This window comes from Epinephelus moara, chromosome 4, assembly GCF_006386435.1.
Source record: "Epinephelus moara isolate mb chromosome 4, YSFRI_EMoa_1.0, whole genome shotgun sequence".
In the NCBI taxonomy this organism is placed as follows: domain Eukaryota; kingdom Metazoa; phylum Chordata; class Actinopteri; order Perciformes; family Serranidae; genus Epinephelus; species Epinephelus moara.
In genome coordinates this window covers 10,313,927-10,336,928 of record NC_065509.1, presented here as the reverse complement: position 1 = coordinate 10,336,928, position 23,002 = coordinate 10,313,927, and the positions used below count along the sequence as shown (strand labels likewise).

Genomic DNA, 23,002 nt, shown 5'->3' with positions numbered 1-23,002 from the left:
TGAAATTGTATCCGCCCATCTAAACACAAAATCAGGGAGAAAGTCATCAGTCTTTAGTTAAGCAAAGCGTCTAAAGACTGACTTGTGAGTCTAGTTTGTAAGTAATTTCTGATGATAACTGTAACAACCTACCAACCTAGCTGAATGGCGCTGTCCAGGATTTGGCAGTTTCAGTGACTCAAATGATTGTACAGTTCCTGATATACAGCTGGAAACAAATGCAGGCAGCTAGAAAACATCAACCTGACTAGCTCAATATGCATGTGATGGCTGCATACTATACATCACATTATGCTAACTTAGGACATCGTAATGGCGCAGAAAAGACTGAGTCCAACGTTGCATTTCCACCAGATTTGGCGATGGGGGGCATCTCGAAACTTTCAATTGATCCAATCCAATGGAGAGCAGGGGAGGCAGTTGCGCAGTGCATGATGGGGGAGTTGAGGCTAGTGTAGAAGAGGGGGTGCGATGTATTCTTGGGTCTGTATTTGCATAAAGTAGACTTGATTGAACTTTATGCAAATTAGTCTGCCAGCCCGATGTGACTGTCAAACTGAGCGATGAGGTTCTAAAAAGAAACGATATAGCAGTGGCATTGCTAATTTCTTGACTCAAATGTTTTAAGAAATATATTTTAAAATTTTAAACTGTTTTAGATTGTTGTCTAGATGGACATATAATATTAATATACATAATATCAGAAGGTTTTTGAGCAGGCAGCCATGTTGTTTCCTGTTTGAAATGGCAGGCGGAAAACAGGGGACCACCCAACTAGCAGCATGTTAATCCAATCAGATGCATTTATCTTAAGTAAGTTAGCTAGGCATGCTCATATTAGACACTTATGTTAGAGTAGATAAACTCATTTAATCCATTCATTACAATTCTGCTATTTTTTAGAAAGGCAATAAAAAAGAAACCACCCTCCAAACTCTTTCTATACCTAGGATGTCTCTTACTACAGTTCCATGCAGACCACGTCAACATGTGTAGAAAACCAAAGCTTGACAAACCTGTCACTATAGTCATGGTTGCTAAGCTGTGATTGGACAATCACTGTTTAAGGGAGGAGTATAGTGAACAGTCAATTACAATGACAGCTGACCATTTCATTTACCTCCAGCCCCCTGCTATTAACTGTCCTGTGGTCTGGGGGGAGGATTATTTTAAAGCCAGTGTCTTGTGAAGTGAACTCAGTGTTAGCTTCTGATACTTGAGTATTCACAGCTTGAACCTCAGAGGAAATTACCTTAGACTGGGACAGGGCCAGAGAAAATGAGTGCGAACTGAGACAAATCTGGACAAGCTTTGGAATTATACATGAACGTTGACACTCGTGAAATTCCATGTTCCAATATAGAAGGTCTTGTGTCTGCAGCCAGCATTATATCTTAAAACTGTATTTAAACTATAATCACAGTCAGGGCGCCCAGTAGCTCACAAAGTAGAGCAAGGCATCTGATGTACAAAGGCTATGTCCTTGCTGCAGCGGCTGTAGGGTCAATTCGATCTTGTGGCCCTTTGCTGTCATCCCCTCTCGCTCCCTCTTTCACACTTAGACTGTCCTATCTAATAAAGGCAAAAAGCCATAATAATAATCTGAAACTAAACTAAAGACAAATAATTGTTACAGTACAGTACCATATGCCAGATATGAAAATGTGTATTTATTGTGTATGATGCAACAGGTGATGCTGTATGAGCTCTTTTAAAGATTGGTTTCCAAGTCTGTTCTACAAAAAATATAAACACCATGTAACTTTTAGCATGTAAGGCGTATCTAATAAAAACCTAGCAAAAGGATTATATTTTCAATTTGCATGATAAAGTGGCTGAACTGAAAATGAATGAAAACCCTGCACAGTTTAAATTGCCTTGCTCACACAAATCCATTTTTTTGGTATAATGGTAAAGCAGCCTGTGGAGAAAGCAGCACAGAAAATGTGCACAGAGAACACTGAGCAAAAGTGTTGGATTATTTTTGAACTGAGAGATTTACAGGTTATCAAAAATGAATGAATGAATAAATAAAATAGGAAAAATATATAAATTAAAATGGCAATGAAAAGAGCAAAAGGCTGACATGACTAAAAAAAGAATAAAGCAAGATAAATATTCTTGTTCTCCCCTAGCTGAGTTCAGCATGGCATAGGTTAGCTGTGTTATGTGATGGTTTAGTTTGAATTTAAAGTGACTGGCCAAACCAAACCAGTAGACAGCAGGATTTTGGAAATAATGAGCACATCCTGCGCAGAATCAGCACTATTGTCAGAAAAGGGCCACAGAATTTTGTTATTCCTCCTCTTTACAGTGTGTGCCAGTTTGGCTTCAGCTTTTACTGTAGGCAGTCCGGACTGCCTACAGAATCGAAAACACACAGGGGTTGAACCACATGGGAGTTGCCACAGTCCAACCGTGGCAAGCAACTCACCATGAAAAAGAACCATATCTGTCACTTGAGGCTTTTATCCAAGTGCTTGCATGCAAAGAATTGTGACACACATACTTTTGGCATGAGTGGTTGCTGTGGGAATTTAACTCCTAACCCTCCAAATATTGATGTTTTTCTCTACCCATTTAGCAGAGGAAAGGGATGGGAAAAACAAAAGCTGTGAAATCTAAATACAGTATTGTAATTATTATTATGACCAAAATTATAGACTGAATCATGATCATGAGATAAAAAATGTCAAAGGTTCCTGAAGAAACTCATGTTTTTTTTCTCTCCTCTGTGTGTCAGTGGTTTTGAGTGTGTGCATCACTCTCATGTCTACCAGGGCAGAGCATTAGAGGTCACTGTCAAAAGCAGTGACTTGCTAAAATCCTCGATTAAAAACACATCACTTCCGCTCTTCCTTTTCTCACCTTTTCTCCAATAACTCTCAGTACCCAACCGCTACCCTTTTTGGACCTCTTTTATTTCTCCTGTTACCTCCCTCCACCTCTCTCCAAACTATAACTCTGATGCAGTCTTGATGTCTGCTATTAAACACCCTCCTTCCATCCCACTAAGTTACATCTGAGTATTGAATAATGATTTCTTCTGCTCATCTTTGACACATGGGTGAGATCTCTCGATGTCATGCTCATTGAATATTAATGAGATTAATGAAAATCACACTTTTTCAAAGTGACCAACAGCCTCTGCTCCCCACACTCTGGTCTTCCCATTAATCACATCCTCCTCAACCTCATTGTTGATTTTGACATCATCAACTTTGTGATTCTTCCCTCCTGCTTTGAAACCTACCACAATATCACTGGTACGACCCTCCCATGGCTAAAGTCATATATCACTGAAAGACAACAGTTTAATTGCACCCTAGTACTACACCTACATCCTGAGGTGTACCCCAGGGTTCAGTGCTTGGTCCTCTCCTGTTCATCTTCACCACACTGCCATTTGGTTATGTTATCCATGTCATGGTCTGCACCTCCACTGCTATGCAGATGATGTCCAGCTCTACATATCCACTAAATAGATAACTTACTTCTCCCTTCCATTGCCTCAATAAATCATGGATGCAAGCCAACTCTCTAAAACTAAACTCTGACCAATCAGATATGACCATCATTGGTCCCAAAGGTTGCACCAAGACAATGCACACTTTCCCCTTTACCATTAACAGCTTCACTCTGTCTCGACTCCTCACATCTGCAAACTTGAATTAATCTTGACAATGTTCTCTCCTTTTCCCAATCACACATCCAGACTTCAATACCACATTAGTATTCTTTATGGTGCATCCTTCATAGTTCTTAAAGGGCAATGCTACAGTCCTTAATATGACCATATTCATGTTTTCATGCAAAAAAGTACCTTAAAAAGGGAGGTTTTCCTTCTCCATCAATACTTTTTACAGTGATACCACTTCTGAAACAAACTTTTGGTGACTAAAACACTTGATGGAAAAATAACAATGACAATTTTAGATAATTGAGATAAGTGTAGACAGTAGCAACTAATAATCTACACTGATACAGATACAAGCTCTGGTTGGAAAAAACAGCGAAGCTTTGACAACAGTTTGATTGGAAAGCTGATGTGAATTTCAAGCAGGTAAAGAAGTCTCTCCACACCACAAGACATATGGGCATGTGCTGCCTTATGAAGAAAGCACTGGCCCAAATGGAAATATTGTAATTACGAATTCATTGCACATGAACGAACCATGAACTATCATAGCTGAGTTGCAGACATGTTGAGTGGCTGGACAGCACTGAAGCTGTGCCAACAACAGCAGTGAAACTGATGATACTGCTCATCTATATTTTGTGACTATATCTTCCAAAGTCAGACGCAGGTTTTCAAAAGGAGAGCACTTAAAAAAATCTAAAAGTGATCATGTACACTTAAGTATCACCATCTGGTGCACCATACCAGATTACAGCCTTAAACTAATTCACATCTGTAGTCCCTTGGCAGGTCAAAACAAAGAAATAACACAGTAACAAACAGAGTAAAAAACATGGGACTAAGAGTGAAGAAAAAGTCCAAAACTTCCTGTCCGTTACACATATTCACGGGTGGCCATTCTCTCTGGGAGATGTAGTAATAATGAGGTAAGAGTGTCAACAGTTCTCTCACATACTGCAGTGTAACAAGAATTGGTAATTACGGGTGCTTGCATTATCATGGAGGCCATGAGACGGTATTAGATCTTATGCAAACAGACAGGGACACACACAGTCAAATGGCTGGTGCTGCAGCGGGATGGGAGGTGGGAGCTAAACGTGGACAGATTAATGTGCATCACAGCAGGAGTCTGTCTGCTGTGGTACGATTGTTGAATTAGGCATTGCGATGTGATTGGAACAGAGGTGGCCAGAGGACTGGACTGAAAGATGGAGAACTCATCAGGCAAAGGTTAATTTAATACCACGGGGCATGATTAGTTTCAAGTTTAAACACTCATGCACACTCTGTTACACTATTTTCCCGGGAGTGAACATTTTCAGAGGCCACTGAATGGCTTAGTGGTTACAGAGACCATTCCTCTGATGGAGAACCTGGGTTCAAGCCCCAGCAGGTCAACGAGCAGCCCTCATGCTGAAATGTCCCCAGAGCAAGAAACTAAAGTCCTCCCAGCTGCTGTCCAGGCTGACCCTGACCTCTGACCCCACTGTGGAGGGAGCCAGGGAAGAAGCAAAAGGATTTCCCTTTTAGGGGTGGAACAAACATTCACATTATTATCGGTGGGCTGAGCTGATGACATAAAATATGATGGCTTTTTGGGTAGAAGAGACCATTTTGTATAGATTTTACTTTAAAAACATTATGATAATGATAATGGCTCTAACTACTCCCAGGTCAGGGTGGGGGTGTTGGTGCTGATGGTAAGTAAACAGAATTGCAATTCTGTCATTTCCATGTTATTATGCTATTTCTTTTTACAGCATGCTGTAAAAGAAGTGAATGTAGAGTAGTATTGCTTGAAAGTGCGCAGGTTGAAGAATAACATGGAAAGAGAAAAAGCACTTAACCCACAGAGTAGTCATTGTAGATGTTGCACGAATCCATGCCTGACTCTTTTTAAACCGCCACTGGCAGGGTGTAAGTACTTTCAGGGAAAACCAAACAGGCTTTTCCCTACTGTACCATGTAGTCACTATGTCCTTTTAAAAGAAACACAGCTGCAGGTTATACTTTATAGGACATGAGGAGGAAAAGAGGCTGTTTAAAATGATAATTTAATCACAGTTTAAACATTTTATCTACTACTACACTTTAATCCTAGAAACATGTTAATTTACAGAGCCCAGGAGGTGACGTTTAGTAAATTATTGATGAATCAACCCTAGATTAGTATCTCATACTCTTGAATAACTTTCTTTCCTCGAATGAGTAACTCTTGCACTTAAATTTAGTGCAGTATAACACTGTAAACATTAAAGGGATAAGTTCAGTATAGACTAAAAATAGGCTCAACCAGGCAACAGCCACTAGTGGTCAGAGGATCATACAGGCTGAAAACAAAATCCCAGGCTAATCATATGTAGCTGAAAGAGTGAACCAAGTCCAGCAGTGACACTACAATTCAAATCTCTTTATTGTTAACATTTAGTCTGAGTTTACAGCCTGAATTCCTGGTTGATTGGTTCGCAGAGTATACCCCTGCAGTCTAAATAGGCCCCCGCCCCCGCCTGTCAATGGTTTATATGGTCTATGGAGAAATGCTTTTTGGGCAGCAGGGGATTTTTTTCACTGCAATACCTCAAGCGGCCACTGGGGAAAAATGGCTGCAAGGATGCTGTCATGTTGCAAAATCTTAGCAATTACTTTGGTGAGTACAATGTTATCATGCTATTCATTGAATCAAATAACAAATACAAGTGATGGAGAGAGCTACAAAAACAAAAAAAACAAGGTCGCAATAAACTATAGTTGTCCTTTAATGCCTGTAATACCACCATGTAGAGTAGATAACGTACGCCCACATGATACAGTGCTGCTTGCTGATTTTGCATCACGAGTGGATATGTCGGTACATGAATTAAATATTTAAGTCAATGATTCTGCAGCACTGCAGCATACTGGTATTAACAGGGGGAGCTCTAAAGTCGGCCCAGATTCATTTGCTCTAATCCTGCATACCTCATCCCATCTCTACCCCCTTCACAGAGCACTCACACAGCCCTGTGGAGCCAAAGTTATTACAGCAACGACCACCAAATGGTGTTTGCTGCATGTTTGTTTAAGGTTGTTGTCGTACTAAATTCTTAGCTGTCTGTGTCCCAGGAAAGCTTTCATTTGCCTCCTGTGATGTATTAGTTGGTGTCCTGTGACCTCCACTAAGACTTCAAACATTTTCAACCTTTATAAAGTCCTTCTCTCAGCTGAAAAAGAGTGATAGTTGGAAAAGTGAAAAAAGAGTAGAATCATATCAGCCCACCCTGAGACACTAACTAAGCTCATACTGTGCTCTCCGTGGCTTTGATTTTCTTTTTTTCTAAAAAAAAAACAAAAAAAAAAAAAAGACAGCAACTGAAACCGGAAACTATTCCCAATGCCTCTGTCCATTGAAGAAAGCAAACTAGAGAAGCACCATCATTACCCACCTCCAAACAGAACAAGCTGTTGCTCTACAGACATGCAGCCCCCCCCCCCCCAAAAAAACCCAGATAATTCATTTTAGCAATATATAATGATCAAAATATGTTGTAATTGCAGGTGAATTGTCCCTTTAATCTATTGTTTTATACATTTGGAGGTAAATAGACAGTTGATAAACCAGTATTTCGCTGGTTTAAAGGTCCGGTGTGTAGGGACATCTATTAGCAGAGATGGAATATCATAATCATAACTATGTTTTCATTAGTTTATAATGACCTGAAATTAAGAATCATTGTGTTTTTGTTACCATAGAATAAGTCATTTATATCTACACACAGAGTGGGTCCTTTTCCACGGCGTCCGCCATGTTGTTTCTACAGTAGCCCAGAATGAACAAACCAAACACTGGCTCTACACAGGGCCATTCACGTTTTCACATCATGTGGTTTTGCGTCAGCCACTATACTTCTCCTACACACTTGGCATATGGGAGAAGTTTCAGTTATACAATCTCACCACTAGATGCCGCTTAAGTCTACACACCAGACCTTTAAGTTAAGGTGTATCTGTTATTGATTCCTTTGAAAAGTAATGTTCCCAAGCACGACACTCTGCATGTGTATGTGAGAGAGAGTGTAAGACAGTGAGTGTTCTGATGGTTTCCATGGTGATCTGGCAGATTGTTCTAATGATGTCTGACGCCCCGCAGACAATCAGCGTTTTCCCAATAGAGCCCACTGTAATTGGTCCCAATAGGGGAGAAAATGAATTCAATTTAACTTTATTATTAGTATTCATAATTTTTTTGGAAAGTTGAGAGAAAATCTGTCAGAGAGCCCTCAACGAGTCATAAATCATAAGAGAGCAAATTAGATACTGACAGTGTGAGGAGTGCAGCTGGAGTCGAGTCTTTTCAGAAATTAATTAACAATAGAAACCTGTGAAGTTGAGGCGCTATAATTGATACTCTAGTGTCAAACCATGTGTTACAATATTATGTACAATTATGTTTATTTAGTATTTACTCAACTTTGGATCATTTTCAATTTACATCTACTCTGGTTTCTTTACTTTGTCTCCTCTACCTCAGAAAATGATGAGCGACACATATGTGATTCGAAGTGCATTCATGTTTAGTCAGACACTAATGTATTTACCTGACTTCACTTTCTTTAATGTGTCCCGCCAGTTCTTCAACAAACTTTTCTCCTTTCATCCAGTAGATAATAGGTCGTCTGTTTTCTCCACTGTAACCGAAAAACGCCTTGCAGTCCAGACTGAGAGGCATACCTGCAACGCAAGATACAACACTGTTACAATACAGATAAGCCCACCCTGAGCAAAAAGAAGAAGGTTAATGAGGAAAGCTGGAGAATTACGGTAAAATTAAATTCTTGTGGCTGTTCAGACAGCCTGGCCTCTTAGGGGCCGTACATGACGCTTGATTTGCGCCCTAAAATCCATTGTTTTCAGTGTAGACACATGGCAGGTGCGCTCAAACTCCAGAGCGACGCCATTGAGGTGTGCATGCGTTTCTGGGAGCCTTTTTATCAGGGCACGACGGTTGCGCCCTGAGATAAACCAAGTTCAATTTTTGGAAAGCAGCTGTGCCCCTTAAGCCATCAAATACTGACACTTTTTCACGCCCCTCACTGTCTGATACCAATGCACAAGGCTTCCTTTCTATATTAGACGCATCATGCTTCCGACTAAAATCCACGTTAACCTATCTGCAGCAATATTTGACGTTCCAAGCAACTGACACACTATAAAAAGCGAGGAAATCCACAGAGGTCGGGCTGGATGGATGGGTCAAACAAACACAGGACTTTAGCCCAGGAGATTGCTGTTCATATTAATGTAAGGTTATGTGAGATACATAAGACACATACTTACCCAAAACATGATCTTAATCCTTCCAAGTAGTTTTGATGCCTAAACCTAATGGCAACTGTTTCTCATTAACCATATTACAACCATGGATGCATAAAGAGAACTGGATACAGTGTTGAGAGGGGGGTCATTTCCATTCATTGTGTAAAATTACCCAGATCTACCCAACTCCCAATTTAACTTTCTGCTAACTTGAATGGGGATAAAATTATTTATTGTGTGGCTTTTCTATACTATTCAACTAAATGGATCCTATCCCCATAGTGACACCAGTCATTTTGCAGGGGTTGGGATGCTCAAAAAAAAAAAAAAAGTATCAATGTAAACAGACGTCCAATGTAAACTTGGGAAAATTTAGTTTTGGGCCCCTTGTCATCATGTCATGAACCTTGAAGTTGTTGTTACACAGTTTGGCCGCTGTTACAAATTAGCTCCAAAGTCTGGTGACGTTGATACAACGTGTTTCACCCAGGAGACAGCTGTGCGTCTCATACAAAAGCTAAATGGTGCCTTTTGCATCGGTTTTAGAGGCCAAGGGAGCATGACAAAGCGTCTGTATTTGACAACCTGGGCCTGAGAACAGGTTGGCTCAGGGACTTGGAGGTGATAGAAGCTTGCTGCCCCCCTCAGTGATCAATGCAGAGAGCTCCTGTATGGGAGGTGTGCAGCAGGGTGCCTGCTTGGAGCGCCTTGAATTGGCGTCATCAAGCAATCCAGGTGGTAGTGCCCTGTTGTTTATCATGTAAGTCATATAATTTTATTAAAATTTCAATTTATGAAGCAAAACTGTAACACTGAAGTAGAAATCAAAGTATCATGTAAATGGCTAGTTCACACAAATTACACAGTGCCTTTAACAATGAAAGTCAAATTGCATTCACCTTTATTGCAATAGTGGTCATAGGAGAAATCATTGCACAAATCTCACAGAAAACCAAAATTATACTCCATGTATTATTATATTAAAAAAAGAAAGAAATGTCAACAGAGATGTCAAATTAACTGTTTGAGTAGAAAACTGCAGTTACACTGAGTTTTTAGGGTTGTTACAGTAGTTATATCACAGTTGCTATTTCTCTCTATTTGCCTTCAAAGCATAATGTGAGTCAATGTTGAATTACTCTTTAAACTACAAACCTAACAAAGAACCAAAGGAATTATGCACTGTACTTAATTAATCCCTATCACCAGAAGAGATATTGGAGGATTGTTCCAATGTTGAAACTTTTTACTTTTTACGACATCTGCACATAACAGTAACTGTGGTAGGGTTAAGGTTAGGGAAATATCACTGACAAAATAAAAAGGGTTTACATCAACTGCAGGTTCTTGACAGGGCACAAAAATCCAGTCTCATACATGAAAGTAAGATGAGCTATATGCTTAAAAAAAGGCTCAAATTTGTTTATTTTATAGGCAGTTTACGGTGTTGGAAGAGCTACATGCAACAGGTTCTATGATTCAGTACTTATACTGTAATATGTGAGCCTACAGCTCAGGAAGAAAGAATTGACAATAGTAAAAAGACACACACTTAGTAAGCACACATATGTATGCAGACAGTATCCACACTTGCTCTCACACACCCTCCTGCAAGACCTTGAAACCACCACTCTGTGATTACAGCTATCAATGGTGATGATGGAGTATTAATGAGCATTCTAATGAGCGCTACCTCGTTAGGCAGTCAATTAGCAGATAATTATGATAGACCTCAGTATTATCATAATGATAGCTCTATCAGCACAGTCTAGAACCAACACTGAATGCTAACGTTATGCGCATATCTGTGTGTTTGTTGTCAGACAAGCACTTGAACTGAATGTTAACACTGAACTAAATATTTACATTTGAGACATTTACTGTGGCAGACACTTTTATGTAGAGTGAAGAGGAAATGCAGGTGCTCCTGTGCGAGTTTTGTCCTTGTGCAAGTTAATCCCTGAAATTACAATTCTTCAAAAGAATTTCCAAATGTTTAGAGCAGCAAGAGGTAGAAACTTTCACAAACTGGTTATCGGTTGAATAAACATGAGGTTTTATCAATTGGTCATGGCAAAATGCAACTGTTTTCATATGGAAATGCTGGATGATTGCTTCATGTTTGGTTTCCCTTGCTTCACTTATTCTGATTGATGGGAAAAAGGGGGGAAGACAGAAGGCTTTGACGTTTGTCTGTCTCTCCAAATTATAATTTCTAACAAGCCAACAGATGAAGCGGTCTGCAAAGCTTCATAGATCCTGTGTGTTTGTGTTGATGGGCTCTCATGGTGTGTTTGCTTGCCTTTGTGCTGAGGCAGCCAGCATCCTGTACTACACACACACACTGCGGGAAAGAAACCCTGAATTAGAGTGAAATTAGTTTAGCTTGATTGTGTGTTTGTATCCGTGTGTGTGTATGTAGGTGTGTGTGCTCCGCAGTAATTGATTAGCACCCTGAGGGTGTGTTTGTGTTCTCAGCATGTTATAGTGATTAAAATCATCAACTTTGTTTGCACTTGTGTGGCATGAGCCTGTGTGTAGGTTGTGCTTCGTGTGAGTGTGTGTCAGTCTCCTTCAATCAGAATTACCAGCCCTGAAATCTGGTGTCATACAGCCGAGCTGATTCATCATTTCTATTTGTGGCTAAAGCAGCAGGGTGTTTATTAGACCTCAAAAGAAGGTTGGTGCTATGTCGTTGTCATTAATATCAAAGAAAGACTTTGTACAAATGATTGATGGGAGCTTTATCAAGTCGGTGCCTCAACACTTTGCAGTGCTGCTAAGTGTGATCACACCTAGATGTCATTTCCATTGGTGTGAAGCATATATGTAATAAACAAAAGTCACATGACTCGTGAGTCACAACCAATCTGAATCCAGTCTTTGTAAGTTTAGTTCAGCCCGACAGACTTTATGCTGCTTGTCTGACATTCATCACACGTATATGCACATAAAGAAGCAGCTGAGTGTGAGCATCAGTCCAGACTGTGGTTTGCCCTTGGTTCATCTTTTAATGCTGCTATCCGAGCAAGAGGAACTGCTGGTTATCAGACATCAACATCTGTTTCCTTCTGCCAACAAAACCTTGTGTTTCGAGGTCGTTTCCTGTCGCTGGTTCAGACCACATTCTCACAGCAAAAAAAACTCACTGCATTTTTTTTTTCTTGCTTTCACCAGACAAGGTTAACCAACTGAAAAGGAAACAAATCCTCCACAGTGAAAGTCAAACACAGTGCTTTCGTACAAAGTAATACCTCCATTGTGATGTTTCTAGTGTTCAACTCAAACAACAACCTCAGAGGCTGAAAGATAAAGCCACCGCATTGCAAAATACTGCAGTTCCTTTAATGGCCACTTGAGGCTGGCTCCAAGAGCAAGTCAATCGCCATAGACACACGTTACAATGTCCAACTTTACAGCATAAATAAACATGTTTACAGCCTGGTACAAAAACAGTTTTGGTCTCTATAGCTAATCTCAACATTCTTGATAACTGTACGAGGGGTGAACTTTCATATAATTCAGCTGGTTTAATTTTAGTAAGGCTTAAACTTATGCATTATTAAGGTGTGGGCACCTTGAGTGACAGGTGGGCACTGTATGTCGACAAGCCGCTACCACGGTGACAACATTACAGGCATTACATTACAGGCTAATGTAACCATGGTGTAACGCCAGATTCACAATGGCATAGCATAGCTGTTGCTATGCTGGTGTCTTTTCAGTTCATGAAAGGTTATTGTAACATTTTGGTTACCTAAAAAGACCCCTGTAGTCGGATGTTCAGTTTTTCTGGCAAGTGCATTTTGTTTTAACAATTTTAATCCTATTTTCACAAGCAAAAATAAGCATTACCATTAGTATTATCAAGACACAATGTTCATAATCTCAAACCATCATAAAACATTACAACACTTGTCTAATAAATATATTAACGTGTGTTAAAGCTGCATTTATATATTCTTAAAATTATAAATGGATTAAATTACTTTGTAACATGAAACGTGTCTCTGAAAGTGATAAGCTCATAGAGAAAAATAATTCAACTTTTTTTTTTTTTTTGCGTTTTAGGTCTCACAGCTCTCACCAACTTCATTTACAGCCACAGCAGGTAGATGTTCTCAGCAGAAAAGCACTGTTAAACCCGCTGTACCTGACCTGCTCAGCCCCAAACAGCAGACACATACAGTTAGAGACTAGCTGGTGAACATAGTAGCATTAAACTGCTAAAGAGACCGATACTTCCCTCAGGAGTTGGTGGAGACCAAAGCACAGCTCAAAGGAGAGAATATTGGACTTAGATTCATCATCTGCTGGATGTGTAAATAAGCCACTTTTCTGACATATTGTCACATTGTTTGACTGATTTTACATTATGCAGTGCTGTCAAAATGTGATTTACAACGTTGTAAATATCCCGCACTGTTCCTTTTTCAGCTATTGTGTAGCAATAAGTCTGTCTAATATTGCAATCATGTTGTAATCAATGAAAAATACCTGTCAGTTCCTTCAGAATCTCACAGTTTTGTATTTATTGGAGCCATTATTATAGAAAAAAACATTATTAAAACTGTGTCCACTTTAGCTTATTATTTTCTGATAAATTATGGTGATTTTTAAAGCAGCTGTACAAACTTTTTTTCAGAGAAGATACAATTAAAATGAGTGACAGTGAAACAAATTTTTAATTCGTTTTTTTTTTTTTTGTTATCACTTTAAAGAGTTTCCTTCAGATATTTTTACAAATATTGAACAAAAGCTTTGGAAAAACACATTGTTAATGAGCACTTGTTTATTTCCTGAATCAAAATGCATTCAGCGCCAAAAAAGATATGAGACACACTTGTTTATTACAAAATCTAAATGGTATACACTGTTTGGATAACATGTCAACTCATTTTCTGCCACATTACTATTAAAAATGAATTTTGTGTAAAGGTAAGAATTTCTCATTAATCAGAACAAAATCAGTCTCCATCCAACAATGCAGTTACTTGAGCATAACCTGTTACGGTTTACATAATTTTTTGCGATTGCAAAATCCCAAAATTGTGGAGAAAGTGATCTGTGGTGGTAGTGATGTTTCATATATATGAGCAGTGGGGGGAAGGGACAGAGGACAGTGGGACATTCATAGAAACACTGTCTGTCTTCTTTGCTTCTTCCTTTCCAACTATTGTAGCTACTTTTCACATCATTAGTCTGTTTCACTTGTCACTCGTTGGGTTTCCCTGTTCTCTCCTTGCTTCTCATCACTAAAATAGATTCTCTGTCTCTTCGTGTCTTCCTGTCTTCTCTCTGTCTTCTTTCTATCTTCTTTCCTCTTATTTCCCTCTGTGTCAGGATTTTTTCTCTTCACTATTATTCTCCCTCTATGTCTCCTCAGTCTTTCCTTCTCTCCTTTGCCCCCATCATTCTCTTTTTGGTCTCTTTCGTACTCTCCCTAGCTTCTACCCGCACAACCCTACACAAACCCTTAACCTGCAGTGTTAGAATATGGAAACACCTCTGTCTCTGTGAGATGTTGTTTGTGTGAGGATGTTTGTATATAAACAGTATGTGTTTGAAGGGATGAGTGAACCCAGGTCTTGGTACCCCCTTTGGGTACCAGGTAAAATAATCAAATTACCTTTGACACAGCAAGGGGTACAGAAAAATAAATTGTTTTCAAACACTAAACACGATGTGTGTGCGGACAGGAAATAAAGATGGTAAGGTGAAGGATTGTAGGAGAGAAGTAGGACAACCCTTAATGAGAGAAATGAATCACTGAAAACTGGTTTTACACACACACACACACACACACACACACACACACACACACTGAAAGAATCCTACATCAGTTGACTTGACAAGTATGTCTGACAAGAAAGGACTGAAGTTAATAGACTTTGACTGCGATATATTTTCATAACGCTGTCATCAATGATTCAGCCCCTTCATTAAACCTTGGCCTACTTATTACCAAGATTAACATTAAATAAAGGTTATGAATTGATTTGTCCCTTTTCCCTAGAAATCCAGTGGTGTCAGGGGAGCAGTGGAACCATTGTGATCTTGTATAGATATGGATCACAGGTGACAGATATTCGACCCAGTCACCCGAAGAAAATGCTGGCATTGTATGTTTCTGCAAACCAGGAATATGTTAAATTTAATAGTGTGTCACCTAGGCACCTCACAAGCTGCAGACCACTGTTTGAGACCAGCAAACAACAGACTAAAGGACTTTGCACACTGAGTCCATTTTTTTTTGGATGTTTTTTTTAAATCCATTATCCAAAAAAAATAAAATAAAATAATTACACACAGAAATCTTGCACACTGATTCAAATGCCTTTTATTGTTCTGTTTGTTGTGAAAATTCTCCACTTGAATGGGCAGGTAGTGTACAGTGGGATTATCAGAGCTACTCTGCTAAAAACAGCTGCCTGCTGCAGCAGGAAATGTTGGTTATGAGAGCTGTGAGAATGAACCAAAACAGTTAAGTTGTGGGCCTTAAAACCAGATCAAGGGGTTTAAAGACCCTTAAGTGCTTTGCTTAAGTTAAATGTTTTTCTAGGTACATTAAAAGTGACCCCTTTTAAATACAGATGGTAATGCAATCCATTTTAATACGAAATTATGTAGCATTGACCATAACCGAACTATATAAAAACTGGAGATCCACACACATGAAGAACATGTATTTCAAAGCATGTAATTAAGCTAAATAAGGCCTTTTCCTTTACCTGCCATGTGGACTCACATCAGCTCTGATCGTCAATAATCACACACTGCTCAGCACAATTTGTAATGTCACAACACCAGTAATCCTACCACTGGAACCAGGGCTGTCCATCTGGCATACTGGACACTTCCATGGAGCCTTTTGAGCCAAAACAAGTGGGTTTTTTTTTTGTTTGTTTCGTCTTGTTTTTTTTTTGTCATCTGACCAGCTCAAAAACAAGTAGATCAGCCCAGTTGTTAATTTTCTTAATTGGCACTGGGTGGGCTCAGTCACATCTTTCAACCCCTCATTCTTTGGGCTTGATGCCTTCATCAAACAGCACATCTGCACAAAAAATGGCAAAATAGATGAGACAAAATGCAAGGGAGGAACGGAAAAACTGCAGAACAAAAAAAGACTTTGACCCCCTCTTTTCAGACCCTTTTAGTGCTTTGCTGTTCAGAGTAAAGTCAGACAGGTACCAGTTCTGGTAGCAGCACAGCATTTCTCCATCTCCTCTTTCATTTTTTACTCACAAGCAGGAGTGAGTTATTATGGTGTCTGTCTTAAAATGATATAATTACCTCAAATTTTTAAACATAAATTAGCCAGATACCCTGAGAACAGTACAAGAGAAGAGAGAAAAAAAATGTAAATATTTGGTAGTTCCTTGTGTGAACAGTTTATTTAGGATGTTGTTTTTATTTGATTGTGTTTCATGTTTTTTTTCTCCTTTTTCCACATGTTTTGTACGGGCTATGTTGATGCAAGACCAGGATACTTATTTAAGATAATGTACCTTGTAATCCCATATGGTATGGGCCAAGACATGGCAAGACACAAAAATAGATAAATAATGAATGTACAGTACAGCCTGGTGTTACTTTAAGCATAAAAAAAATCTTATCAGTTCCACACAGAGCAGGTTTACAGTCTTTAAAACTGGGGGGAAGGGGTTACAGGTCATGGATTGGTACTGTAGGTATCAGCAAGAAGCTTCAGCGTTCAGGTATCATATTCAGCATTGAGGGAGACAAAGTCAGATTGGTGCATCCCTCCCTGATACCAGTGTACAAGCACTGTCTAATGTAGCACCATGCTAGTGGACACAGGTATATGTTCTCATCATCTAACAGTCAGACAGCCAACTTATAGAAAGTTGCTTGTAATGGGATGACTGCTCTGCCTTCTGTGTGCTGCTCTCTTCATGCCCATCTGTTGTTGCAGCAAAGAAACTAGCTCCTTTTGACAGCTAGCTTCAGCCAGACAAGGCTTGCATAAGCACATTGTTTAATTTCGGCAACAGCATGCTCCAGTGACGTGGACCTAACCAACGCACTGATCCTTTCCACTTAAATCTTACTTCTGTGCTGTAGAGATAGAAACATTCTGCAAGAACTGCACATGGTGGAAACACACTAGTGGTCCTAATGAGTCCAGACAGGTCCTCTAGAGCCAGAGTGTACTCAGGCTTTAATTTAGGGGCACCAATTACCAAATTTTGCTTAAAACTCTTGTCACATACCAGTAGTTCACATCCTACAGTAAAGGCCTGGATCTTCTGGGGCTCACTACACATCTGGGGGATAGTGAGAAGACTGAGGTGACAGAAAGAACATAATTGCTAGACTGTTTATTTCATTTGTTTATTTAACGGGGACAATGCATTATACATGTAGCTAAAGCTTTCCTCATGACTGGGCCCAGGGTGGGGGCTGTAGGTGATGTAGAGCTTAGTGCATTAAAAAGTAAAATAAAATATCTCCAGTGTCAATGGAATAATATCAGTGTCTAACACCATTAATTCCCAAAGGAACACATTACCATCAATAATCTATTAATAGTGTAGATATTACAATGGTGGTGTATCTCCCCAACAGGAAATCTTACAGTCAGTCACATGCGCACTACTGTACAGTAACTAACATCCAGGCTCAGACTTTCATTATCAATATGAAAACAGAGTTGTGAAGTTGAAAAAAGTAGTGTACATGCTGTTGACTCTAGCTTTTTTGTTCCATAGGGTTTTTTAGGGCATTATATTTTGAATAAACTTCACATTCAGGTTTCGGACATATGGACAGTAAAGTGCAGTATAGGCCTACAGCAGAGGTGAAACCATGTCATTATTTTGCAAGTCACAAGTAAGTCTCAAGTCTTTGCATACAAGTCATAAGTCAAGTTCCAAGTCAAGACCATATACCATAAAAGAAATAGATGTAACTATTGTGATGTCACTCAGTGGTTTGTGGACTTCTGAAACCTCAAGTTAGGCATTTCAGCTGTTGCTTTTTTTTTTTTCTTTTTTTTTGTTTTGAACCAAAAGTGACCATATTTGGGCAAGAGGCTGGAGCTGTAGAAGGGTGAGGGTGGATCTGACTGAAAAGCTGAGGACATCATAAGTTGACATTCTGTCACTCAAAGCAGCCTGCCCTTAAGTATGCATAACTTTAAGCCTAATAAAATGTAAACAAGTGAGTAATATAAAAATACCTCTGGTACAGTTGTCATTAATGTTGAAATTAGCTAAAGAGACCAAAACTGTTTTTTTGTACCAGGCTGTAAACATGTTCAATTGTGCTGTAAAGTTGAGCATTTTAACATGGGGGTCTGAGGGAATTGACTCGCTTCTGGAGCCAGCCTCATGTGGCCATTGATGGAACTGCAGTTTTTAGCTCTTCTGCGTTGGCTTAATTTTTCAACCCTAGAGGCTGCCGAAATCCTTAACAAGTCATACAGTAATGCCCTCTTTACCGAATGAAATGCCATTTTTACAACAGAGTAATAATATATTTGATTTACAAAAATCATGAATGCTTTTAAGATAAATGTTTTTAAAAACTCATTTGCTGAAACAAGTTTGTTCTATGTTGTTGCGTCTCTGTCTGTAATTTTTGATCTGCACATTTTATATACTGCAGTTTGATTTTTGTTGACCACTGCATAGTTTTTGTACATGGATGAAAAGGCAAACTTTTAAATGACAAACTTTTGAATCTTTAGGCTTGGGGAAAGGTATCAAGTATTTTCAATTCAAAAGGCTCAAGTCCAAGTGATGTCACGTGCCACGGGGTTAGAAGTCCAAGTTAAGTTGCAAGTCCTCTTTGATTTTGTCCAGTAAAGTCTAAAGTCTTAAAATTGTGACTTGAGTCGGACTGGAGTCCAAGTTATGTGACTGGAGTTCACAGCTCCGGTATACACTCTAGTAAACCCATGTTTCTCACTTAAATGCACCTAGAGAGTCCTAGTTGACTTGTCCTCTTAAAAGAGGTGTACCTCTGACTTTCTTTACTGATATTTTCAAACACACTTTCTCATCTTTTATACTGATGCTTCAACCAACTCTTGGAGGTGGTCCAAAACAGCCGATCACTGAGCATCGTTTGATGTATGCAGCAGTTCTATACTTATACTGAGCCTGACCGATGGCACTGTCTGCCAGAACAGATGTAGATCTACCAAGTCTACATTTCAGTACAGATCATTTTTACATCACACACACACACACATACACACACACACACTTGAATAGAGTGGAAAGTCATCTAAAACTGAAACATCGAGTGTCCATCTGCCTTTCTCTGTTTCTGTATTCCTCGCACGCACGCACGCACGCACGCACGCACACACACACACAGACACACACACAGACACACACACACACAAATATGTCTATTTCATATCTAATACATCTCTGTCCATCTGCTCATTTAATAGCGCACACAGTGTCAGACCTTTAGGTGGTTTGAATGTGTGTGTGTGTGTGTGTGTGTGTGTGAACCAGGTATGGGGGTGTGTGAGGGTTGTCTTGGTAACAGCTGAGTTTTGGGTCTTGGGCTCCAAGGGAGCGCAGCTGCACATGGCAACACAGATGGTGCCACACACACACACACACACACACACACACACACACACACACACACACACACACACACACACCACACACACACACACACACACACACACACACACACACACACACACACACACACGTGTCTGTAAGTGGGCAGCTCAGCTGTAACCTGGGAGGCTGTTCACTCGTTCATTTTGTCTATTTACAGACATCCTGCCTCCAACAAATTATTCCTGTTTAATTTTGAATCCTTGCTATTTTTAGAGAAGCTGTGTACACAGCAATGATGCCGCTCCAAAATCCCAGTCTTTGTGCCAAGTACAGTTTTTAGGATTTTAATTGTAATCCTTGAGTTTTTGAGATTATTTGTTTTCTATATTTGTTGAAAGTGGTAAATCACTTTGTCAATAAACTGTGTCTACTGCTGTGATGTCATTATTATCAGTTAGTTAATTGTGACTTACTGTTGGAGGCGCACACACTTGAAATACAGAGTACATCAAAGGATTTCTTCATTTAGTGAATGATTTTTGTGAACTGCACGACAGGTTAACTGTATGTGGTGTTAACTTACTCTTAAAGGAACTGTTTCTGACAATTCTGCAATATGACTTTCTTGCTGAGAATTAGATGAGAAGATCGATACCACTCTCCTGTCTGTATATTAATTATGGAGTGAGAGCCAGGAGTCGTGGCTCTATCCAAAAATCAGCACCTCAAAAATGGCTGCATTTTGCAACCATTTTTTAAGTCAGTGCGAGTATATTCTATTTTTTCATGTTGTCAAACGAGGGAGCGAGTCCGCCAGTGTAGGCCAATGTGTGTGAGAGGAGAAAAGTCTGAGAGTGAGTGATGTTAACTGCAAGGATCACGTCATCTTACACTCATCAGTAGGCTCGTTCGAGATGAACTGTGCCTCTCCTGGAAAGTGGACGGGAGCAGGCGGCTGAAGCAGGAGGCGGTGACAACAAGCTCCGGTCACATCGGAGGCTGAAACCAAATGTCCACCGTCTGGACCTGCAGACCTCGCGGACTTCAGTTGTACGTAATGTGACAAATTTACTGTCATCACGTAAAGTCTGTGAGGGCAGAGACTGCAAGCGGCTGATAGATTGCCCTGGAGACTGTTTTACTTGTTGCCGTGGAAACAGTCAACTATCGTTGCTATCACATTCATGTCATATAAGTTGATGAATAGTGCCTATTCATCTGTCCCTGTAGATAACAAGATATAAATCCCAATGTATAACCTTTTTTGTGACTAAACAAAGATCTATTGATACATCTCTAACAGGCTACACATGTAGCCTGGAAATCCAGACCCAAATCTAGAAAGATTTAGGGTCTGGCTATGAGTACTGCAAATGGCCCAGCTCGAGGGGCAGCACCCAGCATGCATTTGAAAATATCACTGCACGCAATTGGATAACACTACGACCAATCAGAACAATACACGGGGTGACGTATCCAGAGCGCTACCTGCGGAGCTAACTGGTAGATTAGACTCTTGCCGTATCCGGTCGGCAAAACAGCAAAAACGTCCTTGCTGCAAAGGAAAGATTCGAGCGCCGTCTTCTGTTCCTCTTTAAGAGAAAAAGCCAAGTCTAACTCGTTCACTGAAGCGGCTAAAGCTGTTTCAAACAACTGGTGTTCATCCGTAGCCATCTTGCAATGTTTACTGACTGATTCTGGACGTCATCGTCGCAGCGCTGTCGTCATCTGTTTAGCTCGCCTCTGGCCCGCCTATATCAGATACACCGATGTGATTGGTGCAGCTCGGCTACATGGGCATGGGTAATGAGCATCATTACTGATTGCAAGAGTGACTTGCTGAGCAAATTCAAATTGTGCTCTCGCGAGAACTCTGGATTTCCAGGGTACTACATGTGTTCAAAAACAGAAATGTTTGTAAATAACAGCAGGACTGTAACTCAATAAATTGGGCATTACTTACATACTACCTAACAATCTTTAAATATTATCCGACAGCATCATATCAGTTTGCTGCTTCAGAGCAGACCTGTCCCCTGAACTACACAGGCTAAATAAATTGTGTTTGACTTTTAGGTTAATATTTTAAGAGGAAAAAAATACAAGACAACAACTTTCATTAAAGATCAGTCAGATATATTCAGGGCTTCACATCTGTACAGATGTTATTTTAAGAATCCTCACATCCCACTGACCACGAGTCTTTGTGATGCCAAATACTTCAATAATTAAAACAGTCCAATGTTAATATACAGTAGACTACGTATAGTTTATGATACAGTTTAAATGGCCAATAATGTGAATAACTGTGTTGCAGGACCATTAAAGGTGTGCCGCTAATTTTGTGCTTGTGCTCCCAAAACTTTAGGGGCTACAGTGCTCCCACTAAAAAAAGTTAGTCTGGAGCCCTGGCTAAGCTAATCAGCTTCAACCTAAACTAAACTAACTAACTAATACTACAAAGTAAAAGCTACAATATAATTTATATTTACCTGTCTATTGTTTGTAAGAATCATAAAATTATGACTCTAAACAATATGATTTGGCATTATTTATCATGATCTTTGAAGATGACTTACAGTCCAGAACAAGCTAAAAGACCCATTTATATGCATGAAACAGTGAATTTGTGTTTTCTTCAACAGTCCATTTTCAATAGTGTGAATTTAAAGCTGTAGTTGGTAACTGTTGTAATAATAACCTTGGATCATTGAAACTTTCCATAGACTGTATATAAAGTTGGACAACGTGTCACCAATTAATTCCACTGTACAAAAATGAGGCCAACATAACCTGGGTACAGCCACTGCCATCCTGCGCTGCTGACGTCTTCTGGAGACAGAGTCTGCGCAGTAGTGATTGCCGCCGGTATCAACTTCCCACCCATGCACCCATCTGACCAATTGTGAGCAGTGCTATTGACAGCGGGCATAGGGACTGGCACACACAGCTTTCAATCGTGACTTCAACCCAACCCCTACAGCTTATAATGTAACAGAAATCTCTTAATAATCTGGCAACACATTCCTGCTGCACTTTGGTTCATACTTTGGTTCACTCCATATTTCACATATTTCATAAGTCACATTTTGAATGGGAAGACAAAGTGACAACAAAAAACCTCTGCTGATGATTTTGTCTCTCTGACATCAAAATAAAATAAATAAATGAAATAAAAATCAACCAGCCACCCTCCTCCCCTGACAAGTAAAGAACAGTCCCTTCATAAGTAAAGAACAGTCCCTAAAGTGCAGTGAGGTTTGTGGGCCGTTACCTGCCACAAAGAGAGAAATGTGAACGGCTCACTTCTCCTCTGACACATCACATACCTGTGTGCCGCCACGGCTCGGCTGTTCAGGTATTTCTGGGCAGTCATGAAAGCAGCATATTGAGTGCCAGGTGGCCAGCGCGCGCTGTTATTGACCAGCACGCGCCGTTATTGGACAGCGCATGGACACTCACCCTCTTGTGATTGCTCTTTGAACTTATCCCACAGTAGTGGTACCATGAGGTACCA

The 23,002-nt window shown here is 39.9% G+C and overlaps 1 protein-coding gene across 1 annotated transcript in view; it reads right to left on the bottom strand.

Moving 5' to 3' along the window:
• LOC126388997 (X-linked interleukin-1 receptor accessory protein-like 2) overlaps positions 1 to 23,002 on the bottom strand; it is a 542,632-nt gene that overhangs the window by 3,064 nt on the left and 516,566 nt on the right. The window contains exon 8 of the mRNA XM_050042414.1: positions 8,215 to 8,347. Coding sequence (XP_049898371.1) covers positions 8,215 to 8,347 — 133 coding nt within the window. The remainder of the gene's footprint in view (positions 1 to 8,214; positions 8,348 to 23,002) is intronic.